At 38.9% G+C, this 18800-nt stretch overlaps 2 protein-coding genes across 2 annotated transcripts; one reads left to right on the plus strand and one right to left on the minus strand.

Moving 5' to 3' along the window:
• Positions 1-210: 210 nt before the first annotated feature.
• Positions 211-5497, minus strand: LOC122064424. The gene is made up of 2 exons (XM_042628119.1): positions 5451-5497; positions 211-946 (listed from the first exon to the last, which is right to left on the minus strand). Exons 1-2 carry the CDS (start codon positions 5495-5497, stop codon positions 211-213), a joined length of 783 nt encoding a protein of 260 aa, XP_042484053.1.
• A 3476-nt stretch (positions 5498-8973) lies between these two features.
• Positions 8974-9658, plus strand: LOC122064421. The gene has a single exon (XM_042628116.1). It carries the CDS (start codon positions 9054-9056, stop codon positions 9480-9482), a length of 429 nt encoding a protein of 142 aa, XP_042484050.1. The 5' UTR covers positions 8974-9053; the 3' UTR covers positions 9483-9658.
• Positions 9659-18800: the final 9142 nt, after the last annotated feature.

An 18800-nucleotide genomic window follows, 5' to 3' on the forward strand; every position in this document is an offset into this window, starting at 1 on the left:
ATTAGAAGATAAGGCATGTGAATTCAAATTAGGAGTTTCCCTGAAATAGGACTCTCCTTGACTCTTGCCGGGTTCCTCCACACCCACCACCCTGGAGGCCTCTTCTCCACCCAAACCGCCCCTGTGACACCACCTGAGACGATATTGACATTGTGCTTTGTATCTGCAACTTTCTTTTCTTTATAGTTTTGAATAATATGTCCAACACGCTTACAAAAAACCACACTGCCCCATCTCATCTTCATAGGTGATCGTTTGCTTGAGCCAATATAATTCGCCAGTTCTAGGTTGCTGCCTCTCCACTTGGATTTCCTCAGAGTGCTCCATCTCCACTAGGATTTTAGCATAATTCCCTATGGAGGCATTCCTCATTCGCTTGTCAATGTCCAGAGGTCGCCCCACAGCTTTTGCCATGGATAATAGGATTTTTTCATGCCAATATTCAAACGGCAACTCTGGAAAATGAATCCAGACTAACTTGGTAACTACATTCCTCTCATGGATGTTAAAACCTGGCTTCCAACGCTGGAACCGTATATACTGCCCACCAATCCTAATAGGACTTCTCTTCCACATATTTGTCATGTCCTTCTCAAACTCAAATTGAAAAAGTGCATAATCCAATCCCATTGGAGAAATATAGACCCTATCCTTAAGCTTCCAGGCTTCCACAACTTCCTTCCTTACGGTGTCTAAAGAAATATACCAAAAATTAATTTTGGCCACAAGGGCAAAGCGATAACGCAGCAGCCTCTCCTCATATGCATCTTGCAGAATCACAATCTTTGTAAGGTTTCCAGCATGTATTGGATCAGGCAATTCATCCACATTAGGAAATGCTCCTCCCACCACCTTAGAATATGACTTCTTTGGAAGAGAGTCCGGTTTGTCAGTAGTCTCAGCTGCTGCAGCCTTTGCCAAAGAGGGCTCCCCAATAGTCCCTGGCCTGGACTAAGGCTACCAGAAGTCTGTAATCAATCGTTGCTTCCCTAGATCTAGTGGGCATCCACCAGACGCAAGGCCACCACCCACAACCCTAATTTCCTCCACCTCAGAGCTTATCTCTCCCATGCGTTCAGTCCCCCTTGATCGATGACCATTGATCAAAAGACTAGGGACTCAATGTATGGGCACTTTGCACGTGTCAGTGTGATATTGATGATTCAGTACCAAGGGTGGAGGAATTATATGTGGAACGGGAATAACCTGGTTCATTAGAATCCTTTGTGTTCAAACAACAAGTGGTTTTTGAAAACCCACCTTCTCAGTGTGCTAGTTGTCGTCGATACAGGCATAGGGCGGATTCCTGTTCAGTGAAGGAGAAGGTGTTGGAAACGATGGAGGAGCAAGGTGACCCGCAGCCCAATCGCCCTTGCCGACGTCAAGAGTGGCGGCCGGCGATCAGAGAGTCCCCTAACAGGGAAAGGAGTCTTGCAAACCCAAGGTCGTAGGGGATTTCATGCTAATTGCTTCAAGGTAGCCAGAAGTCACTTGTGGTGCGATCTTTGTTCTCTATCAGGCTCTATAATGCCTTGGGTGATCTTAGGGGATTTCAACTCTTTCTTGTATTCCCATGAAAAGAGAGGTCCTAGCCGCTTCAGCTGATGAATTTTCAGCCTTTCTTGACTCGACATCTTTTATTTTTGTTCCCTCCTCTGGTCTAAAATATAAACGGTCTAACAATAGGTGTGTTGGAAGTGCTAGTGCAGTGCTTGACTGTAGCATTTGCAATATGGAATAATTGGGATTGTTTCATGGATGCTCTCAGCAAGTGCTTGCTCATGACTATTCTGATCATTCTGCTATTCTTCTGACCTATAATGATGTGCTTCGGCCAACTAATATTCCGTATGCAAAGATTTTGGACAGAGCACAATGGCTTCAAAAAAGTTGTAAGATCTTCTTAGGAAACTCCTTTTACATGGTACCCCAATGTTTATTGTTGTTAAGAAGCTAAAGCGTCTAAAGGGCATGCTGTGACCTTGGGATAAATCAGTATTCCCTCACATTGATGTTGAAGTAGGAAAATAAAAGCATCTCTTGATGATATTCAACACTCTAACTATGATGTTGGCATAGATGAGGTTTTGTTCAATCAAGAGCTAGCTGCGAAGGAGAATTTAAATAAAGCTCGTTCCTTTCAGGAAAAATTATGGATGAAAAAATCTAAAATAAGATGGCTGAAGGAAGGCGATCACTACTCCAAATTCTTTTATCTTTCAGAGAAAGTCGGGAAGAATAGAAATATTATCAAAGAAATTCAAGATGAGAATGGAATAACTCTGACAGGCCTGGATGCTATAGGTTATTGTTTGGCTTTCATTTTGAGGAATTCAGTAAAGGAGGCGGCTTGGTCAGGAATGATCCTCTTCCCTTTGTGATTCTAGCGGTGTTCTCTAATGAAGATAATGCTAAACTCACTAAGATTCGATCTCTCGAGGAAATAAAGAGAAATAGTTTTTACTTAGATCCCTCTAGTGCGCCAGGCCCGGATGGTTTCCTAGGAAATTTTTACTAAACATGTTGGGATATTGTTAGTTTAGAGGTTTGCCATGCCATCCAAAACTTTTTCAAAGAAGGTATTATTACTAAAGGAGCAAATTGTAATTTTCTCACATTGATTCCAAAGATTGACAATACTTGCTAGGTGGTCAATTTCGTTGCATCTGCTTGGGGAATTTCCTCATCAAGCTTATTCTAAAGATCATGGCTACCCGTTTAGCCTTTTTTCTTCTCCAATTGAATTCTGAAGAACAAAATGCCTTTCAAAAAGGAAAAGTTATTTTTTCTAACAAAGGAGTAAATTCTGAGCTAGTGAATTTGATGTCAAAAAAATTCTTTGGTGGGAGCATTGGGTTGAAGCTAGACATCCGAAAGGCATTTGATACTATAGGATGGGGTTTTCTCTATGATGTCTTGAGGAAATTAGGGTTTGCTCAAATTTGGATTGATTTGATCAATGAGATTCTAATTTCAACTAGGCTATCAGTTCTTGTCAATGGAGGCTCTGTGGGGTTCTTTGGAGTCGAGAGAGGCCTACGCTAAAGAGACCCTTTGTCTCTTATGCTTTTTATCCTTGCTAAGAAAATTCTATGCCGAGGCCTTCGTGATCTTAGGGATCGAGGATTTGTGAAATCTATTCTAGGTCCACGGAATACCTTCACCCCTTCCTAACTTTTATGTGCTAATGATCTTCTAATATTCATGAATGCAGAGCTAAAAGGAATCAAAAGCTTGAAACTTTCTGAATACATATCAAGCTTATTCTGGGCAAAAAACTAATCATGACAAAGAGTAAAATTTTCCTAAAATCCATTCCTGTAGAGTGAAAGCATAGGGACCAAGGAGGTTCTTAATATTCTCGATTGTGATTTTAAACTCACTATCTAGGAGTGGAGATCTTTAAAGGCTGTGTGAAAAAAGAGTTGAACCTTCCTCTTATGGATAACTTCAAAGCAAGATTGATTGGAAGGAAATGTAAACTTCTTTCAATGGATGGTAGAGTAGAATTGGTGAAGACGGTTATGAGTAGTATTCCCTTGCACAAATTGTCTGTGTACTAGTGGCTTGCATCTTTTACGGTCTAGATGGAACGCTGTATTAGGAATTTTATCAAAAGTGGAGATATCTCTACTGTAAAGGTTACTACAATTAAATAGAAAGATGTCTGCAAGTCCAAGAGAAGAGGATTGGGTGTTTAGCACCTTAAGGAAGTTAATCTTGCTCCGCTTGCAAAGCTGTGTTGGTACATTAGATCAGATAATTTAATTTTTGCGACTTTTCTAAGAGGACGATATTTTTCCCTGATTGTCGCCTTAAAAGGTATGCTCCTTCTTCTATCATCCTTGGTCTTCAAAAAGTATGGATTTTTGTTGTGACTCTAAGCAATGGGTTGTGAGAGATGGTTCCTCTATTAAATTCTAGTATGACCATTGGATTGGTAGCACTAAAATTTATGATGAAATTGTCAATAATCTGCCAATTCCTATTTTTTAACAGCTGCGGTTTCATATTATATATTAAGGATCACAACTGGGAATCGAAAAGCTATTGGTTGATTGTGACTCACGCTCAGTTCTGTGCTGCATCAATTCTTAAGAAATTCCATGGTACTTCCAACAAAAGTGGTGGTTCTACAAATTTTTTTTCGATAAAATTTCCTATTCAATGGTCTATTGTTACCGAGGAATAAATTCTATAGAAGACAAGTTGGCTAAAGGACGCAGCCTCCACACGAGTTTCCTCCATTTATCAACACTAAGCTCAACTAAGACTCTCATCACAGGCCTTGTTATCATTTTATGTAATTGTTTTTCTCCTGAGCTTTGGGTCTCTCTTCTGCTGATGGCCATGCTGAAGGTGAATAAGAGATCTAAAGGTTGTTTTTATGTATTCTCTCATTCTTTATAGTTAATATATTCATTTGTTGACATTCAGCATATATATATATATATATATATATGTCCCTAAGCTATGAATGTCTTTCCTCATCACTTCTAATAGTCATTTTAGGTATACCTCCTAACACTTTTAACTCTTTCATTCTAAATTAAATCATCCCTCTAGATTGGAGTATTCAAATTAAAGGCCTCCATTACATATTCCCAAGCCAGTTCAAATGATTTTATCGCAACTTAATCATATATTGGCGCTTCTCCTAAATTTACTATAATTTGTTCATTCCTTAATTTGTCATTTCTAGTTTGATGCAATCTCTCTACGAAAATGATGACATTGAAGGATTCAATTTGTTGAAGGCGTTTGAATCAGACGTTAATTCGAACGCACCACATAAATGTTATTTATTGAAGGAAATTGAATTAGATTCAACTCTGTCACCATTTTTTGTGTTTTCAATCGTTTTACAAGTTTCCAAGTTGAAAGGGAGCCCACTTTTTATGATCCTAGAATTCTCTTTTAAAAAAAATGTTTGACTGAGGAAAGATTGGAGAAATTAAATCCATCATCACAATTGATCACTACACCTTCTTTTCTACCCGGATTTGTTGTTGAATTGATGGCCAATACTTCCAATATTATCTCATGCTCTCCATCACCACTGAATTTTTAGTGACACAACTCACAAAGCATGTGAATAATTTGGTTTCCTTTCTTATATTGGAGCATCACACATATTGAACATGTAATGTTCTTAGTATCTTACCATTTGATCCTGGTGGTGTATGAGGACATTTTAGGGTGAACGAGAATTCAGGACAAATTCTTTTAAATAAGGGGAGTACGATACAAGTCCAGTCCAAAGAAGTGGTCCAAGCCCATGAAATCAAGTCCAAACCACAAAACCACCAAAAGAGAAACAACCCAAGATCAACAAAACCTTGCTAGTGGAGAATCTATACAATGAATTTTAAGTTATCCTAAAAATGGCTTTTCCATACATTACCCTTTTGGCTTGGTTCCTTAGACAGGTAATGGTTGGCTACACTTACCTGCCCATCTCACTCATAAAGTAAGCAGCTCCACCCTTACCCTCCATAATCACCATAATCAAAGCAGGTAATAGACGAGTGATAATGACATATTATTTAAATTATGAAACCATAGCTAAAAGTAGTCCCCGATGGATTCAGTGGGATTAAGATGGCCAATGACCAAACGAATGCCTGAACTTATTTTTTATTTATTTATTTATTTTTTTCTTTTGACAAAGGAAACAAAGAATTAAATTAAGAGAGGTCTGTTTATTGTGAGAGAGCGTGGCCCTTATGTAAGTACAGGGGCCAATGTGTGAGCGTGCAAGGAAGCATTGGGAGGGATTACATTTCTGCCTTTCATAGGGGTGAGCTGATCATTTCACCATCCTTCTGTGTGTGGCCGTAGCTGGTACACTCCTCCACAGAAAACATTCTCTCATTAAGAGATAAGGAAAAATATAGTTATACATCTCATTGTACATGACGTATCTCCACCGGGGGTGCCAATTCAGGCCCAGCCCGATAAACCGACTGAGCTTGGCCCGATTAATAAATATGTCGAGCTCAAGTCTATCCCATTTATAATCTGTTGTGCACGGGGTAATCCCAACAGTTGCCTGACTAGCAGGACCGCTTACATGCCCCAACAAGTCCGACTGTGTATAAGCTCTATATTAATATTTTTATCAATTATTGAATGTAATTAACTGTAAATTATTTATGAGTACATGACTAAAAAAAAATAAAATTATTGATGAGTTAATAAATATATTAAATATTTTTATAATTCACGACAATTAAAACCCATTTAAGGTTTTAATGATGTATTAATCTGTTCAAGACCTATTTCAAACCCAATTAATTCATTAGTACCAGCCCGATTAAAACTCAAAACCCGATTAAATCCAACCAAGTCTACCAAATTATATAAATGGGTGATCATGATGCAAGCAAAAAACCCAGCATGCCAATCGTGACCGACCAATTGACACCCCATCTCCACCTATTGGTTCGCGCTCTCTGAGATAGGAGGTGCATAAACCCCATAATAGCATTAATACACACTTTAATAGAAATATTTTGCATCTTGGTGCAACATAAATGTATCTCAACCAAAGTTCTAGAAAACCCCCAAGGCCCAACCACATTCTTAGGGTTTGGAATTAGCTCCAGCATCTTATCACTCTCTGTCCAGTATTTAATGGACATGAAAGAAGAAGACTTCCTATTCCAATCTGCCGCTCAAGAGTCTATGGATCCATTAGTTTAGAAGGTTCTGTTGACAGTAAAAAATGGGCTGACCAACCAAACTAATCAAGTATCCCAATTTCCACATAAGAGACCTGTTCATACTTCACACCCCAAGACCCGCTTAAATAATAAATTTCCTCCCTCACAGGTTTCTCTTTTCTTATTTTTATAAATAGCCATTCTTTTTTCTATTTTTTGTGGTAGAAACTATAAATAGCCATTCATTGCTTTCTTTGACTTCACATTACAAATAATACAACTCTTTAGCGTCAATAAGCAATTGTAAGAGTTCCTTCCTCCAATAACACATTTAACATTTTATTGATCACTTAGTAGTGGTGACCAATCCAACATGGTTATTGAGGAGCATAGTTAATAAATACATGTATTATATGCATATAATATGTGTATCTAAACGTGTAATTCAAAAGATTGTAATTTGGTGTATTAATTCAAAAAAACCGTTTAATATGTATTTTAAAGATAACCGTATTGTATACGAATAAAACATTACATACTCAGTAAAAATTTTGGGTTAAAAAATAAATAAAAATAAAAATAAAAAAGGAGAGAGAGATTAGCCCAAATGAGCCAAATCTTATTTAGACTCAGTAAGCCAAGAATCAGGGTTAATTAAGACTGATGTCAATTTATTCTAGTGGTGTAAGTTTGGCCTTGACAACTTGAACCCGCCTTGGCTCACCCCGAGCACGAGCAGAGCTTAGACTAAGATTTTTGACCCTAAGGGCGGCGGGTTAGGGTTGAAAAACACCGACCCTAGGTCCGGGTTAGGCCTGGCCTAGCTCAGCCCAACCCATCCCTGATTTTAATTCTAATGTATAAAATTATAATTTAAAGTTGTTATCCTATCCTTTTATTTAGATAATGAAATTTGGTTCATTGATTGTTAGAGTCATGTGTCTTGAACATCCATTATTGTGATGGATTTTATAATTTTAATTGTGAATTAATCACTTGTGATCTAGAGGTGTCAATTCCAAGCCCGCACCGGTAGGCCCGATGGAGCCCGACATGTTTATGGCCTGACATGGACCGGGCCAATTAATAAACGTGTCGGGCCTAAGCCTGACACGTTTATAAATAGGTAGTACACAGTGCAAGGGATAAGTCCGATGGGCCTCCGGATCGGCCTGGCCCGTTTTGCAAGCCCAACTTAGACCGACACGTTTAGCCCGACGTTTATATAGGTATTTTGATTTTTTGGGGATTGTATAGGGTATATATTTATATTTTTATCAATTATTGACTGTAATTAAGTGTAATATATTTTCAAAATTGTTGATGATTTAACAAAATAAATTAAAGTATCTTAAATTGATGAAAAGTAAAGATCGTTTAAGACTTTATTGGTACATTACCCCTTTTAAGGCCTGATAATTGCGTAATTAGCCCGATTAAAGCCTGGAACCCATTCGAGCCCAACATGACACCGACCAAGACCGACTCATTCTTTAAATAGGTAGGTCATGGTCCGAGAACATAGGCCCACTAGGCCCAGCTAGGCCCTACTGAGACTGACCTGGCCTGACCGATTGATACCCCTAATTTGATCAATTTATGTTTTTTTTTATTTTTTTTAATCCATAGGACACAAATTGCAAAAATAGGACCAATCAGAGTTAGCCCAATCCTGGAAAAAATCAGGGCCAATTAGGAAAAGGTTGCGTGCATGAGCCTGATAAAGTTGGGCCTAGATATAAGCCCAACAGAATTAGGTTGAATCTGAATTGAGTTTTGAAGACCTAGGTTAAGCTGGGGTTTTAAGAAACCTGACCCAAACTCGCCATGTTTCACCCCTAGTTTATTCCAAGTTGAGTAGACCGATTATATGAATTTCGGTGTAATATTTAAAACCATTCTCCAACTTTAAAGTCAAAAGAAGTGGTGAATTTCGGTGTAATATTTAAAACCATTCTCTAACTTTAAAGTCAAAAGAAGTGGTTATGATCCCATTAAATATACCTTGATAGCTAGATGTCGACTCTGTCCCTTCTCCTTTGTTGACTTGGCCCCCTAAATGTTATTGGAACCATCGGTCCAATTCAATGGCCCTAGGCGCGTTGGCTTGATCAAACAATTGAGACAAAAACAATATCTGATGTGAATTACTTATCTAGAAGGTCTTGCTCTCGCACATGTATCCCGTCAAAATTGGCCTATACAATTAAAATACTATTGCATGTCAAAGATAATTGGAAGAGGATTCTGTTTTATTTCTCTATAAATACCTATGTCTTTGTTCTCATACTCCATCACAAACAGCACAACACTTTTAGCATCAATAAGCAATTAAGAGCAAAAGTTCCTCCATTCCTTAGCATTCTATCAATCATCAATTCATCCAACATGGCTACTGATGAGAGAGCAGGGGCTGAAATTGTGCGAGGAAAGGAAGCTTGTGAGAGATTTTCGGCGGAGCTGATGAAAGAGCTTGGATTTCCTAGTGGTGTCCTTCCCACGGGAGAGCTAGTGGAATGCGGGAGGGTGAGAGCCACGGGTTTCGTGTGGTGGAAATGCAGGGCCGCCTATGAGCATTTCAATGTGGCTACCAACACCAAGAACAGCTATGCTGCCGAGACCACGGCGTATGTGGAGAAGGGGAGGATGAAAAAGATGACTGGTTGCAAGGCTAAGCAGATGATGTTGTGGGTTCCCATAGCAGAAATGTACATCGATGGAAACAAGATCTCTTTCAAGTCATCCATGGGGGTCGGCAAGTCGTTCCCCATCATCTCTTTTATGAATGAGGAAGAAAAGAAGGCTTATCTCCAATAGAATGGTGCAGCAAATTAAACATTAGTGGCTAGTCAGGATCGTTCTCTGATGGTCCTTACCACTCCCATTCCTTATTAACTATATGTATTTGAGTTCCTTTTGTATGTGCCTTTGTATCCTTGCATCCTCACCTCCTCAGCAAATAATATTTGAATGTACTGTATTATTTTGTGCTTTCGTGTGGGTTGTTTGTGCACTCCAACAGACAAATTAATTTTTGTAAAACAGAAAAATTAAAATATGTTTTTCAATTTTAACATACCTAGTCCCCCAAAAATAAAAGTAGGCCATAGCTGACATATCTTACCATCTGACAATCAATTTGGTCATCACCCCTAATAACCATTCTCTCAGCACAAACTATGCTTTATCCTACCTAAAAGGGGCCAGTTATATGGATCTTTTTTCTCCAATTAACTCTATTCAAAAATATAATTCCATATTCATTGAGATAGCTGGGGCTAAATTTTTTATGTCAGTTGTCCATGCTAATTACTTCAAGGTAGCTTGAAGTCACTTGTAGTGCGATCTTTGTTCTCTATCTAGTTTTGCAATGCCTTCGGTGATCTTGGGGGATTTCAACTCTTTCTTGTTTTCCCATGAAAATAGAGGTCCTAACTGGTTTAGCTGATGAATTTTCAACCTTTCTTGACGCGGCATCTCTTATGTATGTTCCCTCCTCTGTCTAAAATTTACATGGCCTAACAATAGGTGTGTTGGAATGATTGGTGTTGTTTCTTAGATGCTCTCAGCGAGTACTTACTTGTGACTATTCTGGTCATTCCCCTATTCTTCTAACCTATAATGATGTGCCTTGGCCAACTAATATTCTATATGCAAAGATTTTGGATAGAGCAAAATGACTTCAAAAAAGTTGTAAGATCTTCTTAGGAAACTCCTTTTACATGGTACCCCAATGTTTATTGTTGTTAATAAGCTAAAGCATCTAAAGGGTGTGCTGTGATCTTGGGCTATCAATGTTCCCTCACATTGATGTTGAAGTAGGAAAATGAAAGCATCTCTTGATATTCAACACACTATTGATACTGGGATATTGTTAGTTTAGAGGTTTGCCATGCCATCCAAAACTTTTTCAAAGAAGGTATTATTACTAAAGGAGCAAATAGTAATTTTCTCACCTTGATTCCAAAGGTTGACAATGCTTGCAAGGTGGGTCAATTTTGTCGTATCTACTTTGACAATTTCTTCATCAAGCTTATTCCAAAGATCATGGCTACCCGTTTAGCCTTTTTTCTTCCCCAATTGATTTCTGAAGAACAAGGTGCCTTTCAGAAAGGAAAAGTTATTTTTTCTAACATAGGAGTAACTTCTCAACTAGAGAATTTGATGTCAAAAAATGCTTTGGTGGGAGCATTGGGTTGAAGCTAGAGATCCAAATGGCACTTGATACTATAGAATGGGATTTTCTCTATGATGTCTTGAGGAAATTTGGGTTCTCTCAAATTTGGATTGGTTGGATCAAATGAGATTCTAATTTCAACCAGGCTATCAGTTCTTATTATTGGAGGCCTTGTGGGGTTCTTTGGAGTCTAGAAGGGCCTATGCTAAAGAGACCCTCCATCTCCTATGCTTTTTATCCTTGCTGAGAAAATTCTATGTCGAGGCCTCAGTGATCTTAGGGATCAAGAATTTGTGAAATCTATTCCAGGTCCACGGAATACCTTCACCCCTTCCCAACTTTTATATGTTAATGATCTTCTAATATTCATGAATGCAGAGCTGAAAGGAATCAAAAGCTTGAAACTTTCTGGATACATCTTAAGCTTACTTTAGGAAAAAAAATTAATCTTGGCAAGGAGTAAAATTGTCCATGCCTGCAGAGTGAAAGCATAGGGATCAAGGAGGTTCTTAATATTCTCGATTGTGATTTCCTAACTCACTATCTAGGAGTAGAGATGTTTAAAGGCTGTGTGAAAAAAGAATTGATTCTTCCTTTGATGGTTAACTTCAAAGCAAGATTGAAAGGAATCAAAAGCTTGAAACTTTTTGGATACATATGATAAGGTCATATTATTTAATTTATGGAACCATATCTAAAAGTAGTTCCTGATGGATTCATTGGGATTAAGATGGCCAGTGACCAAACGAATGCCTGAACCTTTTTCTTCTTTTTTTTTTTTTTTTTTTTTACTAAGGAAACAAAGGATTAAATTAAGAGAGGAATGTTCATTGTGAGAGAGTGTAGCCCTTACGTAAGTACATGGGCCAATGTGAGCATGCAAGGAAGCATTGGGAAGGATTACATTTCTGCCTTTCATGGTGTAGACACCAAATTTTGTTCCCCCCTTGGCTATGATGAATTACAGGTAATGAGTAGACATATATTCTCTCTTTTGGAAAGAAGTTGAATTTTTGGCACAAGTCCAAATTATCCCAAAACTTGTCATTGGTCAAACCCGATGTTGTTTAATGATGCGGGGAAGGTGACCAGAAGTGGTCAATGCCTTTTATCAGAATATGACAATCGAGCCTAGTATGTGCTCGATTCTTATATCATTTTAACGTACTTGAGAATATGGTCCTATTGGTATCTTGCATGAAAAAAATGGATACCCAGGTGTGCCGTATTATTTACTTGAACTTTGAACCGATTAAACCGAAATCAGACCAAACCAAACCCTAACCCAAACCAAACCCTAACCCAAGCCAAACCTTAAACCAAACCAAATCAGACCACCCTAAACCAAACCCCAACCAAAACTTGCTGCCTTTCCTCAAGTGATAAAATTTCCACCGCAACCACGTAAGGCTATTGCTTTAGGTGATAAAATTTCCACCACAACCTTGTAGGGCTACTTCCGCCCAACCTATAGGGTAGCTGCCTGGTCTACGGGCATAATTGGAGGCATATCGGGGTGCCACGGCCTTTTATGGAGGCATATCAAAGTGCTACAAGGGGAGGGACCTTACAAGGATGAGTGTAAGTCCTTACACATCTGTGTAAGGCTCTGTGTAAGGCCTTATATGGTAAGGGCCTTACACCCTTCTATACCCCCTTACACGCACCTAAATCCCCTATATACACTCTTACATGACATTTTTACACGGATGCCTCATTTTTTTTTATAAATAGTGACCTCGGGTCACCAAAAGGAAAGCGGCAAAAAAAAACCTGAAGAAGTAACCCTGTTTCAGAGACCAAAAACCTGCAAAACAGTCCTGAGAAAAAAACCTTGTTCCTAAGACCTTAGAAAAGAGAGAGAGAGAGAGAGAGAGAGAGAGAGATAGAGAGAGAGAGAAGAGAGAGAGAGAGAGAGAGAGAGATGAGATAAGAGTCTGTAGAAATTGCGAGCCGAGCTTACTGAAGTTGAAGTTGATGGAGGCCTGCCTTATTTTCAGAAGTCCACGTCATCCATATTAGGTTAGTACGGAACTTCTGTTTAAGTTTTCTTGTGTTTGATTTCAATATTTTTATTATGGCATGAGAGCTCTGCCCGAATTTCCACAGTTGATTCCAACCCTAGGAATACGGCATGGAAGCCCGGCCCAAATTTCCATAGTTAATTCCAATCCTAAGAATAAGAATATGGCGTGGAAGCCCTTCCCAAATTTCCATATTCCAACCCTAAGAATATGGTGCGGAAGCCCTGCTCGAATTGCCACAGCTAATTCCGACTTTAGGAATACAGTGCGGAAGCCCTACCCGAATTTCTACAATCAATTCCTACCTCAAGAATATAGTGTGGAAGTCCTACTCAAATTCCCAAAAACCATAACCCATGTTCACAGCCTAGCATAGAAACCCTGTCAACTTTCTTACCCAAGTGCCGAAAGTTTTTAATTTCTCCAAGAAAGAGAGAAGAAAATTAAATCGTTGCCCCTGAGTCGAGAAAAATTATTGGAAATTTCACCGTTTTCATCGGTTATTAGTATATAAATATTATATCGTAATTTCATTTGCATGTATAATACGTACCTCATCTCCGCATGTATTATTTTATGTGTCTACTACATTAAATAATGATTTATTGTTATCATTTCATGTATTAATTTTAGCATTTGTACATTAAATGTAATATGTTTCATCATTTAATGCGTTATCATATGTGTTCCTCACATAAAATAACGATTATAATTGTCATGTCATGGGGCATTGTACGTGTATGTAGATAAGGTAATTGCACTTTCTATTATTTTATGTAAATTTTATTATTTCATGTGGTTTTAATATAGATCTCTATTTCATGTGATATTTCAATAATTCCCTATAATTATTTCGTGCTTGCAAGTGTATGTATATGTGATTGCATTATTTCATGTAATAAAGACTTCCATGCTAGCTTGGGCTGTTAAAATTCTCAGGGGAGAATATTCGAAATCCAAGCCTCTGGTAGAAAGACTAAAAATTCCAGGCGAGGTGGGTGCCTAACACCTTCCCACACTCGTAACCTGACACGGACTCCTATCTTTGAAATAGACCAAAATATGAAGTCAAATTCGGGGGTTCCTTCCTTTTATAGGAATCCAACCCCCTACTTGAGCTTGATCCCTCGATCAAAATTGGGCTCCACAATAGGGTTCTGGGCCTTGAATCCTAGATGGCGACTCCAAAAATCATGTTTTCCCCATCCCCCCATAGTCGTCAGACATGTTTGGAGACGATTCACCCCTGCAAGGCAGACATGTGAGAGGAAATAAGCGGAAAGAAAAAAGTATTTTCACTTACACATGGAAGTGGGCTGATCATTTCACCATCCTTCTATGTGTGGCTGTAGCTGGTACACTCCTCCACAAAAAACATTCTCTCATTAAGAGATATGGGAAAATACAAAGTCATACACCTCATTGTACATGTCGTATCTCCACCTAGGATTGCCAATTTCAGGCCCAGCTCGATAAACCGACTGAGCTTGAGCTCAGGCTAGCCCATTTATAATCGGTTGTGCATGAGGTAATCCCAACAGTTGCCTGACTGGCCGGACCACTTACATGCCCCAACTAATTTGACTATATATAAACTATATATTAATATTTTCATTAATTATTGAATGTTATTAATTGTGAATTATTGATGATTTAATAAATATATTAAAATTTTTATAGTCCATGACAATTAAAACCCATTTAAGACTGTAATAGTGTATTAATCTGTTCAAAAGACCCATTTCAAACCATTAATAGAAGCCCGATTAAAACTCAAAACTCGACTAAATCCCATATAGCATTACTATAGACTTTAATAGAATTTTTCTACATCTTGGTACAACATAAATGTATCTCAACCAAAGTTCTAGAAACCCCAAGGCCAAATGACATTCTTTAGAATGATGATTCTTAATTTTTGGAGTTGTTTGGTTCCCCTAGGATGACCCTCATAAGTGATGGTCCTACTTCCCATGAATGACCAATATACAAAGAATGTCTCTCAAATCTGAGTTTATGTCAACACTAAAACTCAGATTTGAGCAACCATCTCAACCCTTAATATAAAAAAGGAAAGTGGGAAGACGTTCTATGGAGGCCTCTAACCGAGAGTCCAAACCCGTGATATTGTGAAAAGCTTTCCCTTTTCGTTTCACTGTTCGATACCCACTCACCGAGAGTCCACCGCCAGCGACTGGTAAGCTCTCTCTCTCTCTCTCTCTCGTTTTCTCTGTCTACCTCTCTCTATTTCAATTTCATGGAGTTATGGGGTTAAGTTTTTAAAACTAGAAGCTCTCTCTTTCGATTTCATGGCGTTGTAGGGTTTTAGGTTTTTAAAGTTAATGTCTTGAGTTTTGTTTTCTGAAATTGCTAATCTTCTTCTGTAGATTCACCGCTCATTGTTCTAACCTTTGGTCAGCCACAAGCCTCGTCTGGTTCTGGTTGTTCAGAGGTAAGTATCTCTCTGTCAGGTGCGTGTTCCTTTTGCATTGCGAATATTTTTTTTTTCCTAAATCCTATTCTTCTCTCATGAAAATCTGATTTGGGTTTTGGAAGATTTGGGGGTTTTCTGTTTGAGATGTTAATGGGAGAGACTGTGATTTGGGGGTTTTCTATTTGAGATGTTTGAAGTTTGCAGACAACCAGAGATGGTAGCCATTTATTTATTCTCTTCCCATTTTATCAATGTTTTTTTTGGCTAAAGATTCATTGTATTAAGAAGAAAGAAAGAATGTACAGCCAAGTAGAAAAGAAAAAGAAAATAGTACCACCATCATATAAGAAATAGACTAGGGAAAAATTGGACCAGCCCCACCTTCGGCATTGCCATCAGCAGGAGAATGCCCCCTTAAATCTTAGTCTAATGCAAAACCTATAAGTTCATAAAGCGATATCTTGGACGCTGGGTAGCATCCAAATCCAATTCCATTGAAACCAACTGAGGCCAAGCTTCCACTGGATACGACACTTCAAATCTTGCTGATGATTTTGCCAAAAAAATCGGCAATCACATTTGCCTCCCGGTAACAATGCATCACCTTCCAATTTATTGAATTCATGAAAGATAAAAGACTCCTCCATCGTTGTAGAGCAAACCATGGAACCAAACCTTTAGAAAGAAGGATCACCACTGTCGTAGAGTCGCATTCAATCCAAAGATGCTGAAAACCATGTATCTTTGCCTGTTCAAGACCAGCGATCACTGCCAAGAATTCCGCTTCAAAATTTGTTCTGATACCGACATATTCTCTGTAGTTCAAGAGGTTGTCCCCCTTCTTGTTTCTAAAAATCCCACCTGCTCCGGCCTTCCCTGGATTGCCCAAGAAGCATCCATCAGTGTTTAGCTTGATCCATCCTGGAAATGGAAGACACCAGCGAACTTCAATAATCTCTCTACGAGTTCTTGTTACCCGAGGAATTCCTATTCTTCTAGCACATAACAGGTCCGGGATGGAAAGGGGTTTCCCAAGATGTACACTAGAAATCATACAAATTTCTCCTTTCATTAGAGCAAAAATATGCTTATAATGAAGAGCTGCACCATCATGATATCTAGCGTTTCTCTCTATCCAGACAGCATATGGGATAAGAATAAAACCACAAAGCCACACATTTGAAAAGGTTAAGGTCTTCCCTTTCCATTTCCACCATGCTAAAATGTCCCCCATCCTATTAAAGGGCTGCCACCTGATACCGAATAAATCACAGAAAGAATTCCATAAGGATTGGGTGTACTCACAATGAATAAATAGATGAGGGATAGATTCTTCTGCGTGACCACACAAAATGCACCTAGAAGGCATCATCACACCCCTTCTGTGCACCTCCTCATCCGTGGGTAACCGATTATGAGCAAGCCTCCAACCAAACACAGCTTGACGAGGCTGACTCTTGGATTTCCATAAAATAGAAAACCAAGGGAATTTCTGATTTTCCCCCTTATCTCCTCCCACGTTGATCGCAAAGAGAATGCCCCAGAATTTGATACCTTCCAATGACATATATCCCCCATATGCGATAAAGAAATTCTTTTAGCCTTCTCAAAGGTATCGGCAAGAAATTTTGAAGAAACATTTGGGAAACTCCACTCACCATTTCGATTAAAATCTGCCAGGTGCAAATTCCTCCCTATGAACATTTCCTGCTCCAAATTAGAAGACTCCACCAGGGAAGAGTTTTCTAACCATTTATCTGTCCAGAACATGATTTTTTCCCCATTTCCCACTGTCCATCTTTTCATGTCCGACATGAATTTCCACACCCTCTTCAGCCCCGGAAAAATGGAGGAGGATTTGTATCCCTTCAAAAGAGAGTCGTCTTTCTGAACAAATCTTGCTCTAAAAAATTTGCTCATAATATTGTCTTCATGTTTAATCTGCCAGGCGAGCTTGCATAAACAAGCTTTATTCACCTCTCTCAGTTTTCTGATACCCAAGCCACCCTCATCCTTGGGCTTACAAGTGTTCTCCCATTTTATCACAATTTTTTTTTCCACCTCCATTTGACCCGACCAGATAAAATTTCTCATCCACCACTCTACAGTTTTAATAATGGACTGGGACCACCAATAAACTGCAAAATTATGGATAGGGATACTAGAAATTACTGATCGAACCAACTCTACCCGACCAGCCATCGAGAGGAGCTTCCCTTTCCAGGCAGCCAATCTGCATTTAATCTTATCCATCAAAGGTAAAAGGTGATTTTTCTTCACTCTTCCCTTGAAGATTTCCACACCCAAATACCTTGTAGGGAATTTTGAGGCTTAAATTCCCAATAAATTACTGATGAATTGTTTCCTGTGGGGGGCAACCTTCCCAAAGAAGGCTTTGCTCTTGTCGAGATTAAACTGTTGGCCAGAGAACTCCTGATACTTTGATAAAAATAAATACAGATTTTTAACATACTTAGCCGACGCATTCATAAAGATGAAAATATCATCCGCGAATAATAGGTGAGTTGGAGTGCAGGCACCTCTCGACCCGGCAGCGACTTGATTAATCCTTCCAAGGCCAATTTATTTAATCCTCTACAGAGCACTTCCTTAGCTAAAATAAACAAAATGGGAGATAACGGATCACCTTGACGAAGACCACAACCCACACCAAAAAACCCCTCTGGACCTCCATTTATTAAAACCAAAATCCTTGAAGATGAAAGAATTTCTTGGATCCAAGAAATCCATTTCCGAGGGAAACCAAACTTCCCAAGAACAGCAAATAGAAATTCCCAGGATAGAGAATCGTAGAGTTTCTGTATATCTTCCCCTTTTGGAACGCCCCTTTTTTCCTCCGAAATCAGCTTTGGCAGTAGAATTGCAACTCTACTTGCCACAATTTTTGATAATAACTTGCAAAAATAATTTCCCATGCAAATTGGCCTATACTTGTCGAGAGAAGTAGCCCCCACCACCTTAGGGATAAGAGAGAAAAAAATTATTCACACCCTTTGGAAGGATTCCCCATCTGAAGAAATGCAATACAGCCCTGCAAAAATCACCCTCAACAATACGCCATACCCGCCTAAAAAATTTCCCTGAGAAGCCGTCAGGTCCAGGGGAGCTATCTGGGTCTAATTCCCAAACAACTTTTTTTGTTTCCTCTGAAGATGGTTCAGCCTCCAAATAAAGAGCATCATCGTCCGAAATTATGCATGGAATGCAATCCAGTAGCTCAGGGTGAGGAGAAGTGAGAGATAAGCCGTGGAATTCCTCATAATAATTGACAATATATGAAGACAATTGTTGCTGGTCATTCATCCACGCCCCATCAACATTCTGCAAAGTGCGGATTTTATTTTGAGCCCATCGCATTTTCACTGATAGGTGAAAGAACTTTGAGTTTTTGTCCCCATCTTTCATCCACCTCTGCTTAGCTTTTTGAGCCCACAGATTATCCTGCAACTGGGTGGCTTTCAACAGAGCTGTTTTGGCAT

This window comes from Macadamia integrifolia, unplaced genomic scaffold, assembly GCF_013358625.1.
Source record: "Macadamia integrifolia cultivar HAES 741 unplaced genomic scaffold, SCU_Mint_v3 scaffold1640, whole genome shotgun sequence".
NCBI lineage: Eukaryota > Viridiplantae > Streptophyta > Magnoliopsida > Proteales > Proteaceae > Macadamia > Macadamia integrifolia.

Excerpts from the sequence above, each read along its gene's own strand:
- LOC122064424 (XM_042628119.1), bottom strand. The coding sequence starts at position 5,497 with ATGGAGGGTAAGGGTGGAGCTGCTTACTTTATGAGTGAGATGGGCAG. Across the intron at positions 947-5,450 it reads TTTATGAGTGAGATGGGCAG|GCCAGGGACTATTGGGGAGC; the intron begins GTAAGTGTAGCC and ends GCCTTAGTCCAG.
- LOC122064421 (XM_042628116.1), top strand. The coding sequence starts at position 9,054 with ATGGCTACTGATGAGAGAGCAGGGGCTGAAATTGTGCGAGGAAAGGAA.